The sequence below is a fragment of the Leucoraja erinacea genome, chromosome 23 (genome assembly GCF_028641065.1).
Source record: "Leucoraja erinacea ecotype New England chromosome 23, Leri_hhj_1, whole genome shotgun sequence".
In the NCBI taxonomy this organism is placed as follows: domain Eukaryota; kingdom Metazoa; phylum Chordata; class Chondrichthyes; order Rajiformes; family Rajidae; genus Leucoraja; species Leucoraja erinaceus.
In genome coordinates this window covers 16,062,652-16,089,580 of record NC_073399.1, presented here as the reverse complement: position 1 = coordinate 16,089,580, position 26,929 = coordinate 16,062,652, and the positions used below count along the sequence as shown (strand labels likewise).

At 44.8% G+C, this 26,929-nt stretch overlaps 1 protein-coding gene across 3 annotated transcripts in view; it reads left to right on the top strand.

Annotated features, from left to right (window-relative positions):
* LOC129708287 (lysosomal alpha-glucosidase-like) overlaps positions 1-26,929 on the top strand; it is a 52,318-nt gene that overhangs the window by 20,996 nt on the left and 4,393 nt on the right. For 2 of the 3 annotated variants that reach the window (XM_055653953.1, XM_055653954.1), the window contains exons 8-18: positions 36-167; positions 1,476-1,586; positions 2,303-2,416; positions 10,108-10,192; positions 10,351-10,468; positions 13,049-13,182; positions 13,772-13,923; positions 15,949-16,097; positions 17,704-17,845; positions 19,272-19,370; positions 21,178-21,342. In XM_055653953.1, coding sequence (XP_055509928.1) covers positions 36-167; positions 1,476-1,586; positions 2,303-2,416; positions 10,108-10,192; positions 10,351-10,468; positions 13,049-13,182; positions 13,772-13,923; positions 15,949-16,097; positions 17,704-17,845; positions 19,272-19,370; positions 21,178-21,342 — 1,401 coding nt within the window. The remainder of the gene's footprint in view (positions 1-35; positions 168-1,475; positions 1,587-2,302; positions 2,417-10,107; positions 10,193-10,350; positions 10,469-13,048; positions 13,183-13,771; positions 13,924-15,948; positions 16,098-17,703; positions 17,846-19,271; positions 19,371-21,177; positions 21,343-26,929) is intronic. The other variant, XM_055653955.1, reaches the window with a different exon arrangement.

The window sequence follows — 26,929 nt, the reverse complement described above, 5'->3', positions numbered from 1 at the left end:
GGCTAGAAAATTGTTAAATAGTTTTGTTTCTGCAGGACGTACAGTGGAACGACCTAGATTATATGGACAAGAAAAAAGACTTCACCTATAACATGCAATACTTTGGAGACTATGCACAGATGGTGAAAGAGTTTCACAAAAAGGGATTGAAATATGTCATGATTGTGGTAAGAAGAAAAATACATAAATAATTCAGACTTCAAAAAGTAGTTGCTCAAATTGATTTAATTGCTAACGTGAACAGGAAAGTATCCATGTTTCACAAATTCTGTGGAGAATATACACTGTTGTATCTGATATTGTATATTGGAAACACTCAGCAGATCGGGAGCATCCATTGAAAGAGAAAACGAGGAAGGTCAATTTCTGACGAAGGATCTTCTACCTGAAACATTAAATCAGTTTATCTTTCTACAAATGTTGCTCGATCTGAGTATTTCCAGCATTACTGTGTTTTTTATTTCAAATATACAGTGCCCTCCATAATGTTTGGGACAAAGACCCATCATTTATTTATTTGCCTCTGTACTCCACAATTTGAAATTAGTAATAGAAAAAAAATCACATGTGGTGACATATTGTCAGGTTTTATCAAAGGGTATTTTCTACATTTTGGTTTCACCATGTAGAAATTACAGCTGTGTTTATACATAGTGGGGTTCAGGGGATCCAGGGCTGCAGTCTGATCTGCAGGAAGGAACAAGGTGGACTTTGTTGGGGATTATCAGTGACCGCTTCATGTCTTTACCGACCCATGGGCTCTCTTACCATCTTTAGCTGAATGGGATGAAGCTGCTGCCTCTTCCTCCTTCGGTTTCTTAAAGGCCTGTCCCACTTGGGCGTCATTTGACGCGACATCCTAAAAATTGGTTGGTGTCATGACGCGGGTGGTGAGGCGTGGTGGCGCATGCAGTGATGCGCGACGCCCCAGGATTTTGCAGTGCTCAAAATCCTCGCGCGCCACATGCGTATCCCTTGCACACACTGACGTACTGATGGCGTACGCTGACGTACTGACGGCGTATGTGTAGCGCGTGGTGACGCATGGTTACGCACTGTGAAGCACGAACATTGCCTATGCTCATTTATTATGGATCACCGTGCGTCAACGTCGGTAACCATGTGCTGCCCGTATGCAGTCGGCGCGCCATTTGACCACTCGTGGATAGAGCAGGCGTAGATTTGAAATTTTTTCACCATAGTATCTTTGATTTTCACTGGAGATCGGACTATGTACGAACGACATCGCAAATGGCTCCCAAAAGAAGCAGGGCCCTCAAGAACACTTGGCGCACGACCTGTCATGTAAATGACGCGCACGTGGGACAGGCCCCTTAGGTATTCCCCGGTCCTGAGATTTTCTCTATGGAAATACAGCTAATTGTTAGCAACCATTTTAAGTTTAATTTTATGCCTGTAGAAAGGTGATTCCATTTCCTTTGAGAATTCTTTGTGTATTTTTTCTTGTGATGCAGGATCCTGGCATCAGCAGTGCAGAGACACCAGGGAAATATAAACCATATGACGATGGTGTCAAGAGAGGTGTCTTTATTAAGAATGAAACGGGCCAACCATTAATAGGACAGGTCAGTGCAGCAAGAAGCAGCTTGAATTGTACATACTGTATGTTTTTTTTCCATTTTCTTATCATTAATTGCAAGCAATATTATTTTGTCACAGGAAAAAGTTAATGATGTTGTGTAAATGACGCCCAAGTCGGACAGGCCCTTAACTCAGCGGATAAGGCACCATCTCTGGAGAAAAGGAATAGGTGACGTTTTGGGTCGAGACCCTTCTTCAAACCATCTGTGAAGACAGACTGTGAGGCCAAAACAAACCCAATACGTCACCTACTGTATTCCTTTTCTCCAGAGATGCTGCCTGACCCACTGTGTTACTCCAGCTTTTTGTGTCTATCTGTGGTTAAAACCAGCATCTGCAGTTCCTTCCTACACATTAATTTAACATCAGTCTTCCAGGCTAAATGAAAATTCAAGCAAAGAAACTTATGGATCCTGCCAGAGTGATCATGACATTAAGAACAAATTATTACACAAGTTAAATAAGTCAGTCTGAAGAAGGGTTTTGGCTCGAAACGTCACCTATTTCCTTCGCTCCATACATGCTGCTGCACCCGCTGAGTTTCTCCAGCATTTTTGTGTACCTTCAAGTTAAATAATGTTGTGTTGTATCCAGATAATATTGCTGCTAACAATTTGTCCAGATGCTTAATTGTTGTGCCAGTAATAATCCCAATCCTCATGCTGGAGCATATTCAGATTGTTCTGATTGCTTTATTTAGGTCTGGCCAGGTCCAACAGCCTTCCCAGATTTTACAAACCCAGAAACCCAGGCCTGGTGGTATGAGAATGTTAAGGAGTTTCATGCTCAAGTGCCATTTGATGGAATATGGATTGTAAGTATATGAAGAAAATAAAAAAAACTCAAATTGTAAGATTTAAAAGCTGTGTAAAGTGAAAAAAATTACAGTTGAATAGGTACTTTAATATTCTCAATTTTTTAAATGTTTCCATTGTGTTCAGAAGATTTAGCCAAGGTCAGTTAAACAACGAAAATTATTTAATCTGCATGTGAGCAGTATACAGAGCTGCCAGGTAGTACGGAATTTCCATATTTTGCACGGAAATGTGATAAGAATACTGATGTACGATTTTGCGTTAAATACGGATTTTTAAAAAGATATTAGACCAAGTGCAGACCCGTTGGGTCTGTTTCCCCAACAGCGTTTGGGGGGGAGGAGGGGAGGGGGGCGTGAGGTGTGAAGAGGGGAGGGAGGAGGAGGAAACTGGATAGATTTGGGAGGGAAAGGAGAGCGTGGTAGGGGGTGAGAGATGGGGAGAGAGATGTGGGGGAGGGGGGATGGGGAGGAGGGAGGGATGGGGAGAGGTGTGGGGGGGAAAGAGGGGAAAGAGTCGGGAGGGAGAGTGGAGGGGAGGGGGAGAGAAGTGGAAGAGTGGGGAGGGAGGTGGAGAGGGGTAGCGGGAGTGATGGAAGAGGGATAGGGGGTGGGGGGAGAGAGGGAAGGGGGTGGGTAGTAGACAGGGAAGGGGGTGGGGAGAGAGGGATGGGAGAGGGGGTGAGAGAGAGGGGAGGAAGTGAGAGTGGGAGAGAAGTGAAAGAGTGGGGAGGGAGGGAGGGGTTGAGGGGTATCGGGAGTGGTAGAAGAGGGACGGGGGAGTGGTGGAAGAGGGACAGGGGGATGGGGTGGGGGAGAGGAGGGGAAGGGAGGGGAAGAGAGAGAGGGGTGGGGGGTGGGGAGAGGTGTGGGGTAAGAGGATAGAAGTGGAAGAGTGGGGAGGGAGGGGTAGGGGGGGGTGGTGAAAGAGGGACAGAGGTGTAGGGGGAAGGGGGTGGCGGGAGCGAGGGAAGGGGGGTGGGGGAGAGAGAGATGGGTGGGAGAGGCAGAGGGGTGAGGAGAGGGAAACATAGAAATTAAGTGCAGGAGTAGGCCATTCGCCCCTTCGAGCCTGCACCGCCATTCAATATGATCATGGCTGATCATCCAACTCGGTATCCTGTACCTGCCTTCTCTCCATACCCCCTGATCCCTTTAGCCACATGGGCCACATCTAACTCCCTCTTAAATATAGCCAATGAACTGGCCTCAACTACCTTCTGTGGCAGAGAGTTCCAGAGACTCACCACTATCTGTGTGAAAAATGTTTTCCTCATCTCAGTACTAAAGGATTTCACCTTTATCCTTAAACTGTGTCCCGCTTGTCCTGGACTTCCCCAACATCGGGAACAATCTTCCTGCATCAGACAAATGCAATTCAGGACTTTTCTCTTCACAAGCAAAGTCAGAATGACGGTTAATGAAGAATTCGAACAATCGCTGAACGTTCAGATGCTGCGCGAGCCTCCTGCACCAAAGGGGGGGGGGGGGGGGGGAGGAGGGGAGCGTGTGTCGTCATGCACAAAGATCTTGTAGCGGTGAGCTCCGCTATAAGATCTTTGGTCACACACTAAGCTCGCGCCTCCACAAACAGATGAGCGTCTTCTTGAATGGAGAGCGAGTGGCTGCCTCCACAAACAGTCACACGCACTGTGGACCCGCCCCCCCACAAAAAATATTGTGTGAGGAAGCGGAGGAAGAGGGTGGGGAGGGGGAGGGAAGGAGAAGAAGAGGGGGAGGGATGGGAGGTGGGGGGGGAGGGGTTGGAGCGGGTGTGCATGAGTCGAGAGAAGAGAGAAAGGGTCAGAGAGAGAGAGGCTGGAACATCAACAAAAAAGCTGGATAAACTCAGCGGGTGCAGCGGCATCTATGGACCGAAGGAAAGGGGCAACGTTTTTGGCCGAAACCCGGAAGAAGGGTTTTGGCCAAAAACGTTGACCATTCAATTCGCTCCCTAGATGCTGCCGCACCCGCTGTGTTTATCCAGCTTTTTTTATGCCGACCATCGATTTTTCCAGCATATGTAGTTCCTTCTTAAAGGCAGAGACTGTGCACGGTAAGGGAATGAGGGGGAAGAGTGTGGAGGGAGGGGGAGAGTGGGATGGGTGGGGTAGAGGGGTGGGGGGAGAGAGGGGAAAAGAGTGTGGGGGGGGGGGGGGGGGGGGGAGAGAAGTGGAAGGGTGGTGGGGGGAGAGAGGGAGGGGGGGAGGGAGGGGGAGGGGGAGGGAGGCGGGGGGGGGGGGGGAGGGGGGGGGGGGGGGGGGGGGGGGGTGGGGGGGGGAGGGGGGAGGGGGGGGTGGAGGAGGGAGAGGGGTGGGGTAATAGGAGAGAAGTAGGGGAGAGTGGGGAGGAAGGGGTAGAGAGACTGGTGGAAGAGGGACAGAGTGGTGTGTGGTAGGGGGGTGGGTGGGGTAGAGAGAGGGAAGTGGGGTGGGGGAGAGAGAGATGGGTGGCAGAGGGGTGGGGAGGGGTGAGGAGAGGTCCCCCATAGAAAACATAGAAATTAAGTACAGGAGTAGGCCATTCGGCCCTTCGAGTCTGCACCGCCATTCAATATAATCACGGCTGATCATCCAACTCAGTATCCCGTACCTGCCTTCTCTCCATACCCCCTGATCCCTTTAGCCACAAGGGCCACATCTAACTCCCTCTTAAATATAGCCAATGAACTGGCCTCAACTACCTTCTGTGGCAGAGAATTCCAGAGACTCACCACTATCTGTGTGAAAAATGTTTTCCTCATCTCAGTACTAAAGGATTTCCCCTTTATCCTTAAACTGTGTTCCGCTTGTCCTGGACTTCCCCAACATCTGGAACAATCTTCCTGCATCAGACAAATGCAATTCAGGACTTTTCTTTTCACAAGCAAAGTCAGAATGACAGTTAGTGAAGAATTTGAATAATCACTGAGCGTTCTCTATGGCAACAATGTATTTGAGCATCGGGCATTGTGACATCACACGATGGAACGTTCACCAGGGGCTGGGGCAGGTGCTGCTTCTATGGGTGAGAAACCAGTTTATTTTTGAAATATTGTGGTGGGGGGGTGAAGAATTTGATTAAAAAAGTGTACTTAAACACGACGAAATGTAATGAGGAGCGGATACTTTGAAAGAAAAGTGAAATCTCTACCGAAATGGAAAATATGTCGGCGATTCTGCGTCCGGTTTCGGAGTTGCGGGGAATCAAAGGAAGAAACGCGGCTGGAAGCCGTACATGCAAATGGATCCATTCCGATTGGACGTTTGCGAGCGTCGGGCATCGCGATTGGACGTCCGCGAGCATCGGGCATTGTGACATCGTACGGCGGGTACGAATCGAAAGGCAGGAAGGGCCCCGTACGGCAGGCGGTCGGATGGGGCGAGAGTTTTAATATTATACTAGACCAAGTGCAGACCCGTTGGGTCTGCTCCCCCAATGGTGTGATTCCCCCAACCCAATATTCCACCATGCACCCGTCTCCTCCAATGGAACTGAAGCCGTTGCCAAATGTAAGTTTCCAGCACTCCCCTGCCTCCCTCAATTGCACCTCCCCTGCCTGCTGCAGCAGTGAAAAGTTCAGTGTTCCTGTCTTGCAACTTTGTTTCGAAGTGTGTTGGAAGCTGACAGGAAGGAGCAGCGAATAAAAAGGAAGAAAGGCAGTGGCAGCCGGACGGCAGGCGGCAGCCACAGACTTTTATATATATATAGATAGATAGATAAAAAGTCATGCTGTACATCTAAAAATGATCGCAGATTAAATCTATTAGTATTTTAAATTTCAAGATCTGGATGATTATTTTTGTAAGCTTTGATCTGCCTGTCACACTCCAGGTTTAAACAGAGCGCTGTCAGTTTAACGTGGGAATGTAAACGAAGAGCTGTTGGCGACAGCGCTATCTATCTTCTATATTACTAAAAGTCTGTTCTTGACCGGTTTTGGCCATCGGTGCTGCGATTTCCGAGAGAACGCCGTCATTTTTGGCCACCTTGCTCAGAGCCCCCCTCCGCCGTATGTGTGCCGAGGATTTTTCCCGTCGATGAAAAATGACAGAGATATTAATGTTTTTACAAAATTCCCCATTCTCTCTGCTGCCCTGCTGGCGGCAGGGGGGAGGGACTATAAAACCAGGAAGTGGTGTGCCTCAATCAGTGTCTGCAAGCTGGAGGAAGGCAGAGGGTCACGTTTCTCTGAGCTGTGAATAACACTGAACACATGTTATTCAAATGTAAGTGCCCTTAGTGGTTCTAAAACGCTTGCAGAATGTGTCTATTGGTTCTAAAATGTCTGCAAAAAGTGTCTTTTGGTTTCTAAAATGTTTTTTTTCTCCCCTGTTCTCCCCTCCTCCTCTTCTTCCCCCCCCTCTTCCCTCCTCCTCCTTCCTCTTCTCCCCCCCCCCCTCTCCTCTCCTCCCCCTCCTCTCCCCCCCCCTCCTCTCCCCCCTCCTCTCCCCCCTCCTCTCCCCCTCCCCCCTCTCCCCCCCTCCTCTCCCCCCCCTCCTCTCCCCCCCCCTCCTCTCCCCCCCCTCCTCTCCCCCCCCCTCCTCTCCCTCCCCCCCCCTCCTCTCCCCCCCCCTCCTCTCCCCCCCCCTCCCTCTCCTCCCCTCCTCTCCCCCCCCTCCTCTCGTGCCTCCCCCTCCTCTCCCCCCCTCCTCTCTCTCCCCTCTCCTCTCTCTCCCCCCCCCTCTCTCTCCCCCCTCCTCTCCCCCCCTCCTCTCCCCCCCTCCTCTCTCCCCCCCTCTCTCCCCCCTCCTCTCTCTCCTCTCCTCCCTCCCCTCTTCTCCCCCCCTCCTCTTCCCCCCCCCTCCTCTCCCCCCCCTCCTCTCCCCCCCCTCCCTCCTCCCCCTCCTCTCCCTCTCCCCTCCTCTCCCCCCCTCCTCTCCCCCCCCCTCTCTCCCCCCCTCCTCTCCCCTCCCTCCTCTCCTCCTCTCCTCCTCTCCCCCCCTCTCTCTCCCTCTCCTCTCCCCCTCTCTCTCCCCTTCTCTCTCCCTCTCTCTCTCCCCCTCCCCTCCCCTCCCCTCTCCTCTCCTCCCTCCCTCCTCTCCCCTCTCCTCCTCCCCCCTCCTCCTCCCCCCCCCTCTTCTCCCTCTCCTCCTCTCTCCCCTCCTCTCCCCCCCTCCTCTCCCCCCTCCTCTCCCCCTCCCTCCTCCCCCCCTCCTCTCCCTCTCCCCTCCTCTCCCCCCCTCTCTCGCCCTCCCTCCTCTCCCCCCCCCTCCTCTCCTCCCCCCTCCTCTCTCCCCCCCTCCTCTTCCCCCCCCCCTCTCCTCCCCCCTCCTCTTCCTCCTCCCCTCCTCCCCCCTCTCTCCTCCCCCCCTCCTCTCCCCCCCTCTCTCCTCCCCCCTCCTCTCCCTCTCCCTCCCCCTCTCTCTATCCCTGCTCCTCTCTCTTCCTCCCTCCCCCCCCCCCCCCCCCCCCCCCCCTCTCCCCCCCCCCCCTCTCTCCCCCCTCCTCCTTCCTCTCCTCTCCTCTCCCCCCCTCTCCCCCTCTCCTCCTCCCCCCCTCTCCTCCTCCCCCCCCCTCCCTCCCTCCCCCCCCCTCCTCTCCCCGCCTCTCCTCCTCCCTCTCCCCTCCCCCTCCTCCCCCTCTCCTCCTCTCCCCCCCCCTCTCCGCCCCCCCTCCTCTCCCCCCACCTCCTCTCCCCCCCTCCTCTCCCCCCCTCCTCTCCCCCCCTCCTCTCCCCCCCCCCTCTCTCCCCCTCCCCCTCCCCCCTCCCCCCCCTCTCCCCTCCTCTCCCACCCCCCCCCTCTCCCCCCCCCCCCCCCCCCCCCCCCCCCCTCTCCCTCTCCCCCCCCCGCCCCTCTCCCCCCCTCTCCTCTCTCCCCCCCCTCCTCTCCCCCCCCCTCCTCTCCCCCCCCTCCCCTCCCCTCCCCCCTCCTCTCTCCCCCCCCTCCTCCTCCCCCCCCCTCCTCTCCCCCCCTCCTCTCCCCCCCCTCCCTCTCTCCCCCCTCCCCTCTCCCCCCCCCTCCTCTCTCCCCCCCTCTCTCTCCCCCCCCCTCCTCTCTCTCCCCCCTCCTCTCCTCTCCTCTCCTCTCCCCCCCTCCCCTCTCCCCCCCTCTCCTTCTCCCCCTCCTCCCCCCCCCCCCTCCTTCTTTCCCCTCCTCCTCCTCTCCCCCCCCTCGCTCTCCCCTCCCGTGGCTTGGGTGCAATGGCTTGAAATTGAAAGGCATTACATACTGCAAATGGTGGCTTGAAGTTGAAAGGCACTACTTACTGCAAATGGTGGCTCAGAGCTCTGAATAACACTGAACAAATGTTTCCACAGCTGTGAGGAGCCATAATGTGGTCTGAAAATGAAAATATGGTGAGTTTGAGGGGAAAAAAACACTGGCTGCAAATGGTTGTTTGGGTTGAAGTAAAAAGGCTCGCTGTCTCTCTCTCTAGCCGTTCAAGCAGCAGTATACAAAGAGATGGCAATGAATGCACTGTCAAGTAAGGTGCGTAGAAGACATGTCAATTGGTAGCAAAGTTATGCATTCTTGTACTCTTACATGGGTATGACCGCACATTTAAAAAAAAATCTTTTTTCAGCAAAATGGCACTGCGTAAAAATACTGATTTCTTCTGTAAAATACTGAATTTCTGGTACTAGAATACTGAAATGCTCTGGCAAAACTTGGCAGCTCTGAGTATAATACAGAAGAAAGTACAGTTATATTTATGTAATCTGCTCCCGGAGGCAGGACCTTACTGTGCCTTGAAGTCCTGTATGTGGTCTCAGTAGCAGTAAAACCAACGGCTGCCCAGTTAACAGCCCTTGCCCCCAAGACACTCCTGGCAAGTAACAAATTCAGAGGATTTGGAGATTGTGGTTAGCAGAATAGGTAAGGGCAATTCAATTGATGTGGTTTGCTTGGATAAAGTACCACACAAGAGAGTTTATTAATAACATTAATGCACCCAGTATCAGGGATGAAAACTGGTGTGGATTAAGGATTGAATAAGGGACAAAAGGCATCTAATGAATAACAGGTCATTTTTGGCCACTTAAGATAATGAACATCATAAGATATCATTTATTTAGATGAAGGGATCAAATATAGCAGCTCCAAGTTTTCCGATGATGGAAAACTCTTATGGGCAACGGGCTGTGAGAAGGATGTAGAACAATTTGAGGAGGTTGTTTAGATGGGGTAAATGAATGGAGCATGGACATATCATGTGGAACAATATGAAAAATAAACACAAAGGGCTGGAGTAACGCAGTGGGGCAGGCAGCATTTCTGGAGGAAAAGGATAAGAAGTTTTGCGTCGGGACCCTTCTGAAATAAAATTGTTCCTTTCATCGGCAGAGTATTTTTGGTCAATGCTGAGAATTTGAAAGATGTTGATTCAGTGGGACCTTGCCTATTTTTACACTTGCACATCGGTTTGCAAGTTCCAAATATTCGTCTTTGCAGATGTCAGAGACTTGACATGGAAACAGTTAAACTTCAGCACTAGAAACAAAACCACTAGCAATGACCAACATGGTCAGTCCATAAATGACGTTTGATTTGAGGGGAAAAAAGGCACTCCTTTTACGTTGTTCTGATTGTGTGGCTTGGGTACAGCCCTTGCCTCAATGTCATTCTAGACTTCTTCATTCAAGCACTGAGATGGTAATGTCTGTAGATTAAATAAGTGTAGAAGGTTTAAAAGACGTGAAAGAGCTACATCTGTCTGAGATAACGTTTTTTACATTGTCAAAAAAAATTAAATAAACTGTTTTGCAGGACATGAATGAACCATCCAACTTTGTGGATGGAGCAATAGGTGGCTGTCCAGACAACAATTTAGAAAATCCTCCTTATGTACCAGGTAAAATCCAACTTTCACTTTCAAAACCATTCTATGCCCTTCTTTGTAATTAGTTGTTTTGAGTGTTTTGATTTGTTTAAATCTTTAGTTTTCCCTTTTCCTTGTATTTCTGACTTTTGTGGAAAATAATTTAGTAAATCTCCATTTCTCTGCTGCAGATGTGACCGGAGGATATCTGAAATCTCGTACACTGTGTGCATCTGGAAAACAGCATCTCTCAACACATTATAACCTGCACAATCTGTATGGGTTAACTGAGGCCATTGCTACCCATGAGTGAGTATCAATTTAATCATAAATACAGTATTAGTAGTACTGAACATGAATTAGTCAGGGGTTTCTGAACACTGCAGTTTTGTTTTCATGAGAAGGTTTTCATGTACAGTTCACCTTTCTGCTAATTCCTTGAGCTAATTGCTAATTTTGTGTGAGTTTGAAAGTAAATGTTGTCGGGCAAGTACATTGCATTAAAGCCCAATCTTGGCTTCGGTGGTTGAACAAAGGCGTGAATTCCAGCCTCTGAACAGGAAATACATTTTTTAATTTCCTATTCCAAGGCTATATTTGAATTGTACCACTCAGAAGGAACCAGTAGCCAAATTGCAAACTCCTAATCTGAATGCATTTAACGGTCGCAGAGATTTTAATGAATAGCCATTGTCTTAAGGTCTGCGCCAATGCGTTGTCCTAGACATAATTTTGGCCCACAGCCCCTGTTGCTTCATGATGACCTGCCTAACTCCAAATCGGAGAACATCATCAGAACCAGCACAGATACAATGGTAAACACCCCTCCATAATGTTTGGGACAAAGACCCATCATTTGTTTATTTGCCTCTGTACTCCACAATTTGAGATTTGCAATAGAAATAAACACATGTGGTGACAGATTGTCAGATTTTATTAAAGGGTATTTTTGTACATTTTGGTTTCTCCATGTAGAAATTGCAGCTGTGTTTATACATAGCCCCCCCCCCCCCCCCCCCCCCCCCCCCGCCCCTCCCCCCATTTCAAGGCACCATGATGTTTGAGACACATGGCTTTAGAGGCGTCTGTAATTGCTCAGGTGTGTTTAATTGCCTCCTTAATGCAAGTATAAGAGATCTCTCAGCACTGTCTTTCCTTCAGTCTTTCCATCACCTTTGGAAATGTGCATTGCTGTTACAATACAATACAATTTATTTGTCACTTGAACCTCATAGAGGCTCAAGTGAAATGTTGTTTCTGCAGTCATACATACAAGAAAAAAAGACCCAAGACACAAAACACAATTTACACAGACATCCATGGCATCTCCACCTCGCTGTGATGGAAGAGGCGTATCTCTCCCCTGCTCTTCCCTCTCCCCCCCGTGTCAGAGTCAAAGTCAGAGCCCCTCCTTAATGCAATTGTATAAGCGCCGATCTCTCAGCACTGGGTCTTTCCTTCAGAGTCTTTGAAGCCACGCCGGGCGATTTGTAAGGCCCCGCTCCAGGTATCCTGCTGTTTAATCAACATGAGGACCAAAGTTGTGCCAATGAAAGTCAAAGAAGCCATTATGAGACTGAGAAACAAGAATAAAACTGTTAGAGACATCAGCCAAACCTTGGGCTTACCAACATCAATTATTTGGAACATCATTAAGAAGAAAGAGAGCACTGGTGAGATTACTAATCACAAATGGACTGGTAGGCCAAGGAAGACCTCCACAGCTGATGACAGAAGAATCCCCTCCATAATACCAAACAGCTGTCCGACAGATCAGAAACACTCTTCAGGAGTCAGGTGTGGATTTGTCAATGACCACTATCCGCAGATGTCTTCATGACCAGAAATACAGAGGCTATACTGCAAGATGCAAACCACTGGTTAACCACAAAAATAGAATGGCCGGGTTACAGTTTGCCAAGAAGTACTTAAAAGAGCAACCACAGTTCTGGACAGATGAGACAAAGATTAACTTGTATCCGAGTGATGGCAAGAGCAAAGTATGGAGGAGAGAAGGAACTGCCCAAGATCCAAAGCATACCACCTCATCCGTGAAACACGGTGGTGGGAGTGTTGTGGCCTGGGCGTGTATGGCTGCTGAAGGTACTGCCTCACATCTTCATTGATGATACAACTGCTGATGGTAGTGGCATAATTAATTCTGAAGTGCATAGACACATCCTATCTGCTCAAGTTCAAATAAATGCCTCAAAACTCATTGACCGGCGGTTCATTCTACAGCAAGACGATGATCGCAAACATACTGCTAAGGCAACAAAGGAGTTTTTCAAAGCTAAAACTTCAAGCAGTCATTGCATGCAAAGGATATGCAACAAAATACTAAACATGACTACTTTTGTTTACACGACATTGCTGTGTCCCAAACATTATGGTGCCCTGAAATGGGGGGACTTTGTATAAACATTGCTGTAATTTCTACATGATGAAACCAAAATGTAAAAAAATGGCCTTTATTAAAATCTGACAATGTGCACTTTAACCACATGCAATTGTTTCTAATACAAATCTCAAATTGTGGAGTACAGAGGCAAATAAATAAATGATGGGTCTTTGTCCCAAACATGGAGGGCACTGTATATGATGTCTGATCACAGTTAAATGGTAATTTACTGTAGACTGAGGTGGTGGAAGGGGGTGGGTTTGGAATCCAAGGAGTCTAGAAGCAGATGCCAATTGAACTCAGTGACTAGTGACTGAATCTTTTACAACAAGTATGGCGCAGAAATGCCAACAGCAAAAAAGGAGCAACAGGTATTGCCAAGAAAAAGGAGGAAATAAATAATGTCGAAGTGGAACAAAAGTATTGTCTGTTGGCGGCAGGAATTTATTGCAAACTTTAAGCCATAATGCAACCTCTCTTGTGTTTAGTGCTTTGATCAAAGTGAGAGGAAAACGGCCTTTTATTATTTCACGGTCCAGTTTTCCCAGTCATGGTCATTATGCAGGACATTGGACTGGAGACATCTCGAGCAACTGGAATGACATGTATTACACCATCCCAGGTAGATAAATTAACGTGGATCTTGTTCATTCGCCTGAGAAGTTAATGCTAATTTCCTTTCTCCAAGGATGTTGGCTGATATGTTACTTTTGTTATTTGTGGAATTTTATGGGTTTTCCAAATTATAACTGTTGGGTTATCTGGCAGGATTGTACCAGAGAAAAGTTAATTTTCAACAGGATTCCATGCCCAGTTCAATTTTTAATAATTGAGATCTTTTTCATTTTCCTTTCACGAAATCTCTCATTCCAGCAACTCACATTCCAGCAACTGGCTAACAACAGACAGGCATCTGATCCGAGGTTTTGTGCTTTGTCTCTGCTGTTATATGCTTGCAAACTTAAATATGTATAAAAAAAGCAGCATTCCACCTCCTCATCTCATCCTGCAATAGAGGTCTAGTTGAATACTTTGTACATACAAGTGTTTGTGTACATTATACAACCTCAAAGTAAATTATTTTTATTGCAGCCAATAATTGTTAATTTTTTTTGAAGAGATGAAACAATTTTTTATCTGTTGTACAACAATAATTTAAATACGAAACTTGTAAAGTGAAAGATAAAAAATTAAAATTGTTTACTTCATAGCAATAATGCTGTTTAACATGTATGGAGTTCCACTGGTGGGAGCAGATGTCTGTGGTTTTCGTGGGGCAACCAATGAAGAACTTTGTATACGCTGGACACAACTTGGATCTTTCTACCCATTCATGCGGAATCATAATGACCGGAAACAGCCGGTGAGTCCTTGAGAGAGCAAATTTTGTATTTTTTTAAACACAGTGAATATTCATTCCTTTTAAATGTATAAGGATAAATTGATAGGCATCCTGTATAGCAATTAAGAAAGTAGTAATATCTTCAGCTAGATCACTTTAATGATTAGAAAAAAACTTTACTTGCATTGTGGAAATTGTGCATTTTTTCATTCTGTAGCAAATGTAATACAATAATTTTTAATGAATCGCAAATATAGCAACATTTTTACGTATAAATCAATGAAAATGCCAATTGGTTAATTTCCCCTTTAGGATCTTCATCTTCGTGCAATTTTCATTACTAATAGCAGCATTCGAGTCGCAAAAAAATTTTGAACTGTTAATTGTGTCTGAGATAGAATGATACACAATGAAACAGTAGAATGATAGTCACAGAGCAGGCAAGGAGGATTAGTGTAAATAACCAAAATGGTTGGCATAGACTTGGTGAGCATAAGGGCCCATGTCTGTGCTGTACAACTCTGACTTTATGACTGGATCCATTGGGTTCAAATGTCTGTGACCTGGATGTTGCTGGCTGTCCTCAATAAAAAGTGCAAAGGTGAGGGCCCGAAATAGGAAAACAGAGTTAAATTGGCCTTTCATTGATTTATATCAAAAATAACACATTGATGGCATTGTTCCAATCATGCCATTTCATTAAAAAAAAATTGGCTACAGAATAGAAAAAAATGCATAATGAATTCCTGCTTCTCAAGTTAGGTTCTATTCTATTAAAGGTGACTACCTGAAAACTTATCAAAAGTAATATTATGTATTTATGAAAATAAAATGTGTCTGTAAAATGTTCCCAATATGCTTGAGAGAATTTAAACTGCTGCCAGGAGCTAAATTTTAGAGCGGTATTGTACTATTAAATTTGATCATCTTCAATCAAAAGATTTTTTTTTTTTTGTTAAGGGCATTTTTGAGAGAAATCACGACTAGGCTCTTTGCCTCTCTGAAAAGCAATGTAGTGGCAATAGTAAGCCAGAGATGAAAACTACAACAATACATTCCTGATGAAATACCAGGGCTTAAATTATATAGTACAACCCCAATGTTTCAATTCATAATGGGTCTCCAACAGGTTGGGTAGGAACAGGGCTGGATTAATGTATAAACTAGACAAGCTTAAGCTTAGGGCCTCGAGATCTAGGAGGGCCTACTCGCCTCGCTGCCTCACCGGACCCATCGAACCTCGCCGCCCCACCGAGGAGGCCAATTCACTGGATGTGTTCAAGAGAGTTAAATATAGATCTTAGCACTAATGAAGATCTGGACCGGATGAGATAGCGGATGGGACGTGGAGATTTGGTAGAGTTGCTGCCTTAAAACGCTTCACAAGTCGGGGCTGTCGGGGGCCTCAAGTGAAATAGCTTAGGGCCTCTCTTCATCTAAATCCGGCCCTGGGTAAGAAGCATGTACTCGTTGCCAACCAGATTGTTTTGTTGACCCCACCAATTTTTTTAAAATTTATTATTTTTCTCAGGAATGCTTCTACCCAATTTTCACTGAACATTTAAGTGTCAATCAGATGATTTGAATTTGGGTCTCCAAGTTCATAGTGTGGTCCTCAAGGTGATTATTTTAGTAATTTAACTGCTCTGTCACTACATTATGCCGACCAACTTACTTTTCTTGAAGATAGACATGAAGTGCTGTAGTAACTCAGCGGATTAGGCAGCATCTCTGGAGAAAAAGGATGGGTGACATTTCGGGTCGGAACCCATCTTCAGATTGAAAGTGGATGGGGAGGAGGAAAGCTGGAGATTAGGAAAATGCCAGAACAAATCAGAGTGATTTACCTGAGTTGCAAGTAAAGAACAGCAAAACCTCCTCTACATTTGCATTGGGCCTTCACTCCACTGTTTGATATTGCGGCTTGGGGCTCCTGATTAGACATGGTCATTCAGACTATTTGAGAGACCATTTTTAATATAAATTAATATTTTTGCTTTGAATGGAACGCCAGGTATAAAGGAAGAACTATATTTTGTTTTTCAGTCTCAGGAACCATATGTCTTCAGTGAGTCGGCACAATCAGCAATGCGAGAAGCTCTTTTCACTAGATACATGTTGCTACCTTTTCTTTATACACTTTTCCATAAAGCGCATTCTACTGGAGCGATGGTTGTTCGACCACTATCATTTGAGTATGTTAATTTTTTAATATGGCATGTGAAATATTTATACAATTAAGTTGGAAAATAGATTAAAACTAGATCTAATCACTTTGCCTGTGGGTTTGTTTTGAGTGATCCAATCCCATTTTAATCTGAATTCAGACTTTTTCCATGAGGACTCCAAAGCCAAAATTGGGTCATTAGGAGCCAAATGTGTTCATATTTGGTCATTGAAGATGCATCTTAAGCATGGTTCAGTACTCTTTATCAGTTCGCAAAGTAAAAAATGATAATGTCCAACAATTGATTAACAATGAAACCATCAGTAGCAGCTGAAAAACTGACAGCAACTTTATGCAGTTGCACATTCCAAAGTGGACTGTACTGTGTAAAATTCACAAATTGTTGCCTGTAATTTTAAATTCTTCAGAGACTTCACTCACTGCAAAAACCTTAAATCTGTGGCACAGTAATGGTGAACAAGTGCATACTCAACCCACACCAATGAAAGTCAGAACTTAACCCAGGTCACTTAAGTAGGGGGAGTGGCTTTCCAGTGCTGCTCCAAATGTTACATATTTTTGTTTCAGCTACCATTTTAATCTTCTGTGTACTGCAAACTTTTTATTTTCTGTAAAGATTTTTTTAAAAAAAATCAACTAAAAGGTTGACCCATTTATTTCCTGATTTGCATTATTAGAATTCTTCAATGCTCTGACATTAACTTTGTTGGACTGCTTTTCTATTGAAAATCAGAAGCTTCTTGTTATAGGATACTAAAACAAAGGAAGTTGGTATTTTAGTTGTGTGGGGTCTAAATTGGACCTCATGGGGTTTTATACCCCATGTAGCCCCAAGAGCCATGTGTTCCAATTTGGTTTAATGATCAAAGGTATTGCACCTTATTAAAAACCTACAGAAAGTGTGAGTACGCCACTTCAACTGGTTTGCCCTTCATGTTTTGCTAATTAGAAAACTTCCATAATAATAGGAATAGCCAATCAGGATTTTCTTTCAAAAACTACGCAGTGAATGCCTAGTTTTATTATTATTTGCCAAATATCCCTTTTCAACTCATTTATTAATAGATTACAGCATTTTCCCTTCTACCGAGGATGGGCTAACTGATCTATACTTTCCTATTTTTTGCTTTCCTTTTCTTAAATAGTGGAATTACATTTGTAATCTTAAAGAACCGTTCTTGCACCTGGAAAATGTTTGAAGAACGTCAACCAGTGGGTTGCACCCTTCTTCAATACCCAAGGATGCGGGTCATTGGGTCCTGAACATGCATTTCAGTCTTTCAGCTCCATTAGTTTCACCAATACAATGAATTCTAAGCAGTTGAAAAAAATAACTGTTGATGTCGGTTACTACATAAAAGGATACAAAGTGCTGGATTAACTCAGCAGGGTCAGGCAGCAACTGTGGAGATCATTGATAGGTGACGTCAGGACCCTTCTTTAGACTGTTTCAGTCTGCTGAGTCACTCCAGCACTGTGGTATTTGATCTTAAAACTAGGCACCGATGCTGCTGGTGGTACATCACCAAGGTGGTACATTTGAATAAAGTATATTTTATTTAAATAGCTTAATTTATGCCATGTGTGTAAATGCTGTATTTTATTGGCTTTAGATTCCCTCAAGATCAAAATACGATAAGAATTGATCGTCAGTTCATGTGGGGGAATGCACTTCTCATCACTCCAGTACTTACACCGAAAACAGTGCAGGTGTCTGGCTATTTTCCCCCAACTACATGGTACAGTCTATATGATGTAAGTATTGTAATTTCTAATTGTAAGTACTGCATTTTCAATGTGATCTCAGAAAGAAAATTATATTGGTGTGTGACATGCTCACTGCATTCATTCTGTTCAGTTTGTGTGTTCAGCAGTGTAAGTTTGCCACGTTCGCCTTTACACAGATATTTTGTTTTTATTAAATTCTCAGGAAATTCATGAAAATATTTTTATTTCAGGGTCTGGGGCAAGACAGAGTTCAAGTTTATTGTCTTGTTCCGGAAATGTTTTAGTAATTGGCGAATGAACAAATAAATGTCCACAAAAAGTCACAAAGTGCTGTAGTATCTCAGCAGGTCAGGCAGCATCTTTGGAGAACATTGACAGGTGACGTTTCGGGTCGAGACCCTTCTTCAGACTTGACTCAAAGCTTCACCTATTCATTTTCTCCGGAGATGCTGCCTGATTCGTTGAGTTGCTCCAGCACTTTGTGTCCTTAGTGTAATAACCAGCATCTGCAGTTCCTTCTTTCTGCAAATAAGTATTCACTCCAAACTGGAAATCTTAGGGTTCCCCAAAGTATGATGGGCATGGCAAAATCCCCATCCTTGCTCCAGATTCCTGATCTAAGCTTACCTGAAATCTAAAGAGCTCCATCTTGCAAAGCAAAACCAACAGGATCCCTCATGGCAATGTATCAAAAATGTCAAATGCTTAAAACATGCAATGTTTCTGAATGAAAAGACCTAAAACATTCAAATATCTTAAAAAATGAATCCAGATGGTTTAATACTTGCAAAGACCCTGTAACTGTTCCCTCCAATGGAATAAATGGAGAGGCAACTATTCTTCTTTAAGCTCCATCTTGGTGCTGACAGTTTGTGTAGATTCTGCTCCAAAGGTCATAGAAAATTTGGTGTTCTTTGACTGAACTACATGAAGTCCAACATTCGAGCACAGTCAGGAAAGTCAAAATGAATAACTTACTTCAGCTTCAGGAATTTTGCATGTATAGGCCTGGAAACCCCAAAATTGCTGACAGAAATCAGTTTTGTTTACAGAAACAGTGTGGAAACAGGCCCTTCGGCCCACCTGTACACTATCACTATCCTACACACCAGGAGCAATGTTTTTACAGAAGCTAATTAACCTACAAACTTGCACATCTTTGTAATGTGGGATAAAATCGGAGCATGTGGAGCAAAGCCCAAGTGCTTACAGGGAGAACGTGGGAACTCAGTACAGAGTTTAACTTGTTAGGATTGAACGCGGATCTCTCGAGCTGTAAGGCAGCAACTCTACCACTGTGCCACCCCTGTGAGAATATTTTAACATTATTGACAATTTCTTACAAAATTCAGGTTTATTCTTTTAATTTTGTGTTTAGTACTGTATTTCACCATATTAATGTGCAGGTAGCTGTGAATTTGTCATCATTTCAGAGTCTCTCCTTTTTTTTTAGGGTTCTGCAATTCATAGTAAGGGTCAGTATATTATACTCCAGGCACCTTTGGATACAATAAATGTTCATTTGCGAGGAGGCTGTATTTTACCTATTCAGGTAAGCGTATATAAATAACTTAAATGGGAACAAACATGTCAGCAAAGAAAGGCTAGCAGAGATTCATGAAAGGTTTGAGAACTGTGAGCTGGGGAGCCACATGTTTCCAATTTGCCATTCATCTTCAGCAGACCTTCATTTTAAACATTCCCAAATCCCTTGATTCCCTTAATTTCTAAAAATCTATTATTTGAATATACTGAGCCTTCAGACGTATAGGTCAGAAAGTCATCTAAGTGAAGAAATTTCTCATCTCTGTCTTTGATAGATCCATTATTCTGTAGCCTCTAGTTCTAGACTTACCCAGCCGAGGGGAAAGATTTTTCTTACAATAACGTATCAACTATCTTAGAAACGCTGTACCTGTACTACTATGCTACTAATTTCATTGTTTAATTCTTGAAACAATGAAGCACTCTCGACTTTTGACATAGTGTTACCTAAATTTCTTCACGTAGGGCAATTCCCATAATTCAGAGGAGCAGGTCAGGCAGCATCTCTGGTGAAAGGAATAGGTGACTTTTCAGGTCGAGACCCATCTTCAGACCCTTCATCTATTCCTTTCCAACAGAGATGCTGCCTGATCTGCTGAGTTACTCCAGCATTTTGTGCCTATCTTCGGTGTAAACCAAGATCTGCAGTTGGTTCCTACAAAGATTAAGGGATGTTTTGATAAAAATCAAGACTAGCTTTAAAACTGCTTTAATTTATGTATTCTACTTGCTGCTAGATGGAAGAGACTACGCAGCGGAGATAACATTGTGGTTATGACTTGGAATGGGCTACTTTTTTTTAAGGAGTGCAATAGTTTCAATAGTAAAGTTAAAAGATGTACGGGGGGTGGGGGGGGGGAAGAGTGAGGGAGTGGGATTAGCCTTCAGAAAGTTTAGTGGACTGTGCTGTGCACTTCTGTGATTTTATGATTCTGAGCATATGACTGTATATCAGCATTTAGTAACAATAAGTGGTGATACCTGTATTTAATTACATGCAGTCATCCTTACCATTTGAAAAAGCCACTACCTCTTTTATCTTAGAATATAGAATTGTACACCTTAGAATTAGGCCCTTTCACCCCACCTCATCCATGCTGACTATGATGCCTATCTCCACTAATCTCATTTGCCTCTGTGTCTTTCCCAACTCAATACCTGTCTAAATGCATTGTAAATGTAATTGTAAATTTAAACGTAATTAAGCACATTTGACTTCTCAAAGTGCTTTTGGTTACATAACTGGATATATTCTATCTATCACCAATCTATCACCAATGAGTTGAATGTGCAGATAGCTATTAATGACCAACTTTCCACCTCAAAATACTCTGTGTACAAATTAAGACATTCCCGAGTCAAATCAGATATAAAAACTTTTATTTGTTTAATTGGGTTTTTCTGACCAGGATTCAGCAGGCATATGTCTAAAGTGTATTGATCTCAAGGCACAGTAGTTGTGCGTTCTGCTTGAATACCAGGAGAACATCCCTGGCAATTAAATCATTCTTTCTGAGTGCCATTTTCTTTCTCTTTGTAACCTGTTAATTATGATTGGCTCATTTGGGGGGAAAAAAAAAGTGGAAAGGAAATGTTTTCTACACTTCAGTTTCTCACCTCAAAATATAAAAATATTTTAAATCACAATTTTCCACACTTTCTCGACAGGATTTCCCACTATCCCAAGAGCATGTGTGTGAATTCTGTATCCCAGTCAACCAAATAAAGTTTTAGACAAAAGAATAAATTTAAAATGAAATAATTTGGTTTTGGTTGCATCCAAGTGATAACTGCATTTAAATTATTGTATTGAGGAGCCCAGCACTTCAACGGCTGCCTCTCGTGGAAACCCATTTGGTCTGATAGTGGCACTGTCTGACCAAGGAATTGCAAGAGGAGAACTCTTCTGGGATGATGGTGACAGTCAGCTGACATATGAAAATGGTGACTATTGTGAAATTATTTTCCTGGCAAAGGAGGTATGTATGGTAAAGTTGCCACTATGAATGTAGATTGTAAAGAACCTAAGTTTGAAGCACGTCCATCCAAATATTCCCTGATATTCACTGTAAACTTCATGAATCAATTATTTTATTCAGAAATGTCAATCAAGAAAAACAAAACTGAGTTGTGACTCTAAACCACATTAGTGTGGCAACCAGTATTAAAGCTAATTGAACTAAACTAGCACAGTAACTCATGATGTTTCATCATGAAGTAACATCAGTAGCAGCCAGGAAAATCCACAAACAGCTCCACAAGAACAATAGATTGAGAGGAGATGATGCCAGGGTTGCAATGGGAAATTGAGAGATTTTCTCCCCCTTTGCAAAAGAGGAGACTGGGAAAAAAAATCATAGTAAAATGTAAAGATTTGCACCACATTATCAGAAAATGTTTATACAATACTTTGGTGTGCACCATAGGAGCACACCAAAGTAACCAGCAGGGGGTTACAGAACAAGTGCTGGAAGGGGAATTAAGCGGGATAGCTCCTTTCAAATAACCTGGAAGGATGACCTTGGGTGTTACTTCACCTGTGATCTCTGACAAAAAAAAGTTAATGGAATGTTAAGGAGCAAACTTGATTTATATGAATATTGATCGAATATTTGAAATCTTATATACTGGCATATTCCTATCGTGTAATCTACCAAGCATTTTAAAGTCAAAGACATTAACTTATTTCTTTCTTCATAGATTGTGTTGAGTACCAAGAATTTTCTGGGTTTTTTTATTTCAGATTTCGAGCATCTGCATGATTTTTTTGAGTGCCTTTTGAATATTTTGGCTTCAAAAATCAATTCATTTTAGATGTTGTAATGGGTAGATTGGAAACTGAGGGACATTGATAGAATGCTGATATTAGTATTGTTTTGTATTGTTAATGTACTTCTGTTACGACTCCCGAATGCAGGTACTTCAGAGCCGCGTAACACAAGTAAAAACATCAGGTTCAAGTTCAAAAATCTTTTAATTATTCAATGGAACACAAAACCCAAACCTGATTTAAACAACCCAGTCAGGGATATGGATGGACTAACAAATAATAATAATAATAATAACAATAATAATAATAATAAATAATAAATAATAATAATAATATTATTTATAGAGCACTTTAAAAACAAACATGGCTGCAACAAAAGTGCTGTACATCACTAATCATTGACAAAAAAGTTAATACACACCAAAAATAACAATCAAAAGAAATATTAGGAAAAGACGTGTAAAATAAAGAAACATCAAAAACACCACAAACGGAAGCAGAAGCCTCAGGCAATTAAACAGTGCTCCAACCAGCCACGTAATGGACCGTCGAACCAGAGACCCTAAATCCTGCCTAAAGAGATATGCCGCAAGCACAGGTGCGCGCACCAGAAGACTTTTAGTATGATCAAAGGCTTGTTGACACTCTGCGGACCACACAAAAGCTACCTTCGGACTCAGCAAATCCGTCAAAGGGGCAGCCACCGCAGAGAAGTTTGGACAGAATCCTCTATAGTACCCAACCATAGCCAGATACCTACGGAGTTCAGTCCTAGAGGTTGGAGCAGGAAATGCGACAATATGCCCCACCTTTTCCTCGAGAGTGCGAACCTGACCCCGGCCCACCACCTTACCCAGATACGTTACCGTGGCCAAACTCACACTTCCCCAGATTGATCGTTAGGTTTGCCTCCGCTAGATGATGAAATAACTCCTTCAGATGACCGATGTGTTCGATCCACGACCTGGAGCACACAACCAAATCATCAAGGTATGCCTCACAGAAGGATAAACCAGACAATACAATGTTCACCAACCGTTGGAAGGTTGCCGGCGCATTGCGCATCCCAAATGCCATTATCATGTACTGAAGAAAGTCATCAGGCATAACGAACGCAGAGATCTCCCTCGCCCGCCTAGTCAAAGGAACATGCCAATACCCTTTTAACAAGTCCAACTTAGACACAAAAGATGCACTTCCCACACGATCTACGCAATCCTCCATCCGTGGGAGAGGATAGCAATCCGGCTGAGTTACACCATTCACTTTCCGAAAGTCCGTGCAAAACCTGTCCTCCCCATTAGCCTTCGTAGCCAGTAGACACGGAGAACTCCATGGACTACAACTAGGTTCAGCAATGCCATGCCGCAGCATATAGTCAACCTGACTCCTTAGACAATGACGCTTGTCAGGGTTGACCTGATACGGATGCTGTTTAATTGGCGCAGCACCGGCCACGTCAATGTCATGCTGCAGCACAGACGTCTGAGAAGGCACATCCGAGAACAGTGACCCATTTGACTCCACCAAAGCAAGCAGGTCACCCCGCTGACTTCCAGTCAAATGAGACAACCGCAAGGGAAGCACCTCCAAAGCCTCAGAGTTACACAGCTTTCCCTGTGTCACTGCCACAGACAACCGTGCCTCACCCACATCACCACCCGTGTCAGGGGGCAGCACCACTGCAGCCAAAACAGGCTTAGATGAAACCGACGGACACAGCTCCTCCCCATCAACCTCGACAGGCTCCTGCTCATGGTACTGCTTCAGCATGTTGACATGACAGAGCTGAGTCTTACGTCTTCGATCAGGGGTACCAATAACGTAATCCCTCTCGCCAACCTTCTTAACCACCTGATAGGGACCGCTATACCGAGCCTGCAGACTGGAACCAGGAATAGGCAACACCAGGACCTTGTCACTTGGAGATAAATTCCTACTAGAAGCCTTCCTGTCGAACCAGTCCTTCATCCTAGACTGAGCAGAAGCAAGATTACCCATTGCCAGTTCGCATGCCCTCCTCAGTCTAGACCGAAAAGTACAGACGTGGTCTAAAATACTACGGTTTGTATCCTCCTGCAACCATTTCTTCTTCAGGACCCTCAACGGACCACGTACAGTATGCGCGAACACCAGGTCAACAGGACTGAACCCTAATGACTCCTGCACGACCTCACGCACCGCAAACATAACTAGATGAACCCCCTCATCTCAGTCTTTTTCTAACTCCAGGCAGTAATTCCTCAACATAGATTTCAAAGTCTGGTGAAACCTCTCGAGAGCTCCCTGGCTCTCAGGTTGATACGCACTGGAGTAACAATGCTTAATATCTAACAACTTCATTACCTGACCAAAAACCTTCGACATGAAGTTGGAACCTTGGTCACTCTGCACAACCTTGGGCAAACCGAACAACGAAAAAAACTAAGTGAGAGACTTCACAATGGTAGTGAAAAAGCTACTTATCTTAACTACTAAACCAGGTTCGCTTCTTAATAAACAGACACCACACAAACTGTTTGGTAGACCAGTTCAAAACTTTACTTAACATCGGCCGATGGAAGGGAGGGAGAACTCCAGTCAAGTGCCAACACAGACACTTGACTGTGCTCAGCCACCTTCTCTGAACAACAGAATTACACTTGCTTTAAATAGGTTTTTGACAGAGCTGAGTCTTATCACATTCCACATCCTCATTAGTCATTCTCAGAAGTACTGGAAAAGGTTTCCACAGAATGCATCACATCAAACTTTTTTTTTTACATGGTACAAGATATACCTTGTCACCTGGAGATATCTTCCTTGTAGACTTGGTCCCTCATAAACGTAGGCCATCTGCTTTAGCAGAAGCATCCTCCCCCATAAACAGTTGGTCATTGCCCTCCTTATGGCATCTCACTTTAAAGATTGGACCTAAAATACTACGGTTTGTAGCCTCCTGCCTCTGCCTGTCACTTGACCCTCAACGGACCACGTACAGGATGCGCGAACACCAGGTCACACAGGCAAACCCTAATGACTCCTGCACGACCTCACGCACTGCAAATTTGACTAGATGAATAAGCATGTAAGCTTTTTCCAGCAGCCAATTTAATTTCAAAGTCTGGTCTCTCGAGAGCTCCCTGGCTCTTTTTAGTAACAAAATATTAACAGCTTCATTACCTGACCAAAATTCGACATGAAGTTGGGGCCTTGGTCACTCTAATTGGCAAACCGAACAACGCAAAGGGACTTCACAATGGTACCTCTACGCAAACGGACCACCTCCGGAAAGCGGGTAGACGCACACATAATTGTCAATAAAAACTTGTTGCCCACCCTTGTCCGAGGTAGAGGACCCACAGAATCAACTAGTATTCGCTCAAACGGCTCACCGACCACAGGGATTGGATATAAAGGCGCAGGAACAATCGATTGGTTCGGCTTTCCTGCCACCTGGCAAATGTGTCAACACCTGCAGTGCCGTTTCACGTCCTTTTTCAACCCTGGCCAAAAAAAATTCCGTAAGATACGGTCATACGTCTTATTGACCCCCAAATGTCCACCCAGAGGACCATCATGAGCCAAACAGAGTATCTCGTCCCTATACCGACGAGGTATCACAATCTGATCAACCACGCTCCAATCATCATGCCCAGATATATCCAAGGGAGACCACTTTCGCATCAGTAAGCCATCCCTTAGAAAATACCCCTTTGCTGTGGAATCCATATCCCCCTCAAGCACCGCGCAGTCGAACAGATCAGATAAACCTGGATCACTCTTTTGCTCCTCAACCAGCCGGTCACGTGACAGTGACACCGGCACATTTCCAGACACTACCCCATCTTGAGATGTAGAAACACCCTTCACAACAAAGGATCTATCATCCTGAACCCCAAAAATGCTCTAACTCGGGTCCACTACATCCTCAAACTTCGCCTGGCTCTTAGCCATAGCCCTCGTGACAGCACAAGCTGCGAAGACCCTCGGATGCTGCATAGCCAATCTATCAGGACTCTGCACCATTGGAAGAGCCGTCACCTCAGGAGTAACTAAAACTCTACCTCCTGCCAAGTTATTTCCCAAAATCACAGAAACTCCCCCAATGGGAAAAAACGGCCGTAACCCAACAGTTACCCGGCCTGAAACCAACTCGGACTCGAGACTCACGGTATGCAAAGGCACTACCATGTCATCCATCCCGAATCCTACCACTGGGACACTTGACCCAACCGATGATTCCCCAGAAAACGGCAGTACACTATCCAATATAAAGGACTGAGTAGCACCAGTATCACGCAAGATGGATACTGGAACTCTATCACCCCCATCCTCTAGAGAAACAAAACCATTCATGATGAACGCAGAATAATTCCTACACGCATCAGACTCAGGAACCACAGGTGTCTTCTGTGTACCCACCAAAGCCGCAGGCTTTGCATCCTTCTTTTTCAGAACGGGACACGACTTTAACATGTGCCCTTTCTCTCTACAATAGTAGCACACAGGACCTTCCTTAGTCCTCAAATTTCCGTCAACCTTATCAGCTTGGACCTCCCCCTGTATCAATGTGCTGCCACTTGCAGGCACAGAAACAGCTTTGACACTGCCACCGGCGACACCACCACGATCAACCGGCCATGCACCAAAACTATAGGATCGCCCAACAAAATCAGATTTATGAGTCAATACATACTCATCTGCCAACACCGCGGCCTTAGACACCTCATTCACCTTCTGCTCATTAAGGTAAATAGCAACCCTCTCAGGGAGACAGTTCTTAAAGTCTTCCATAATCATCAAGGCCCCCAGTA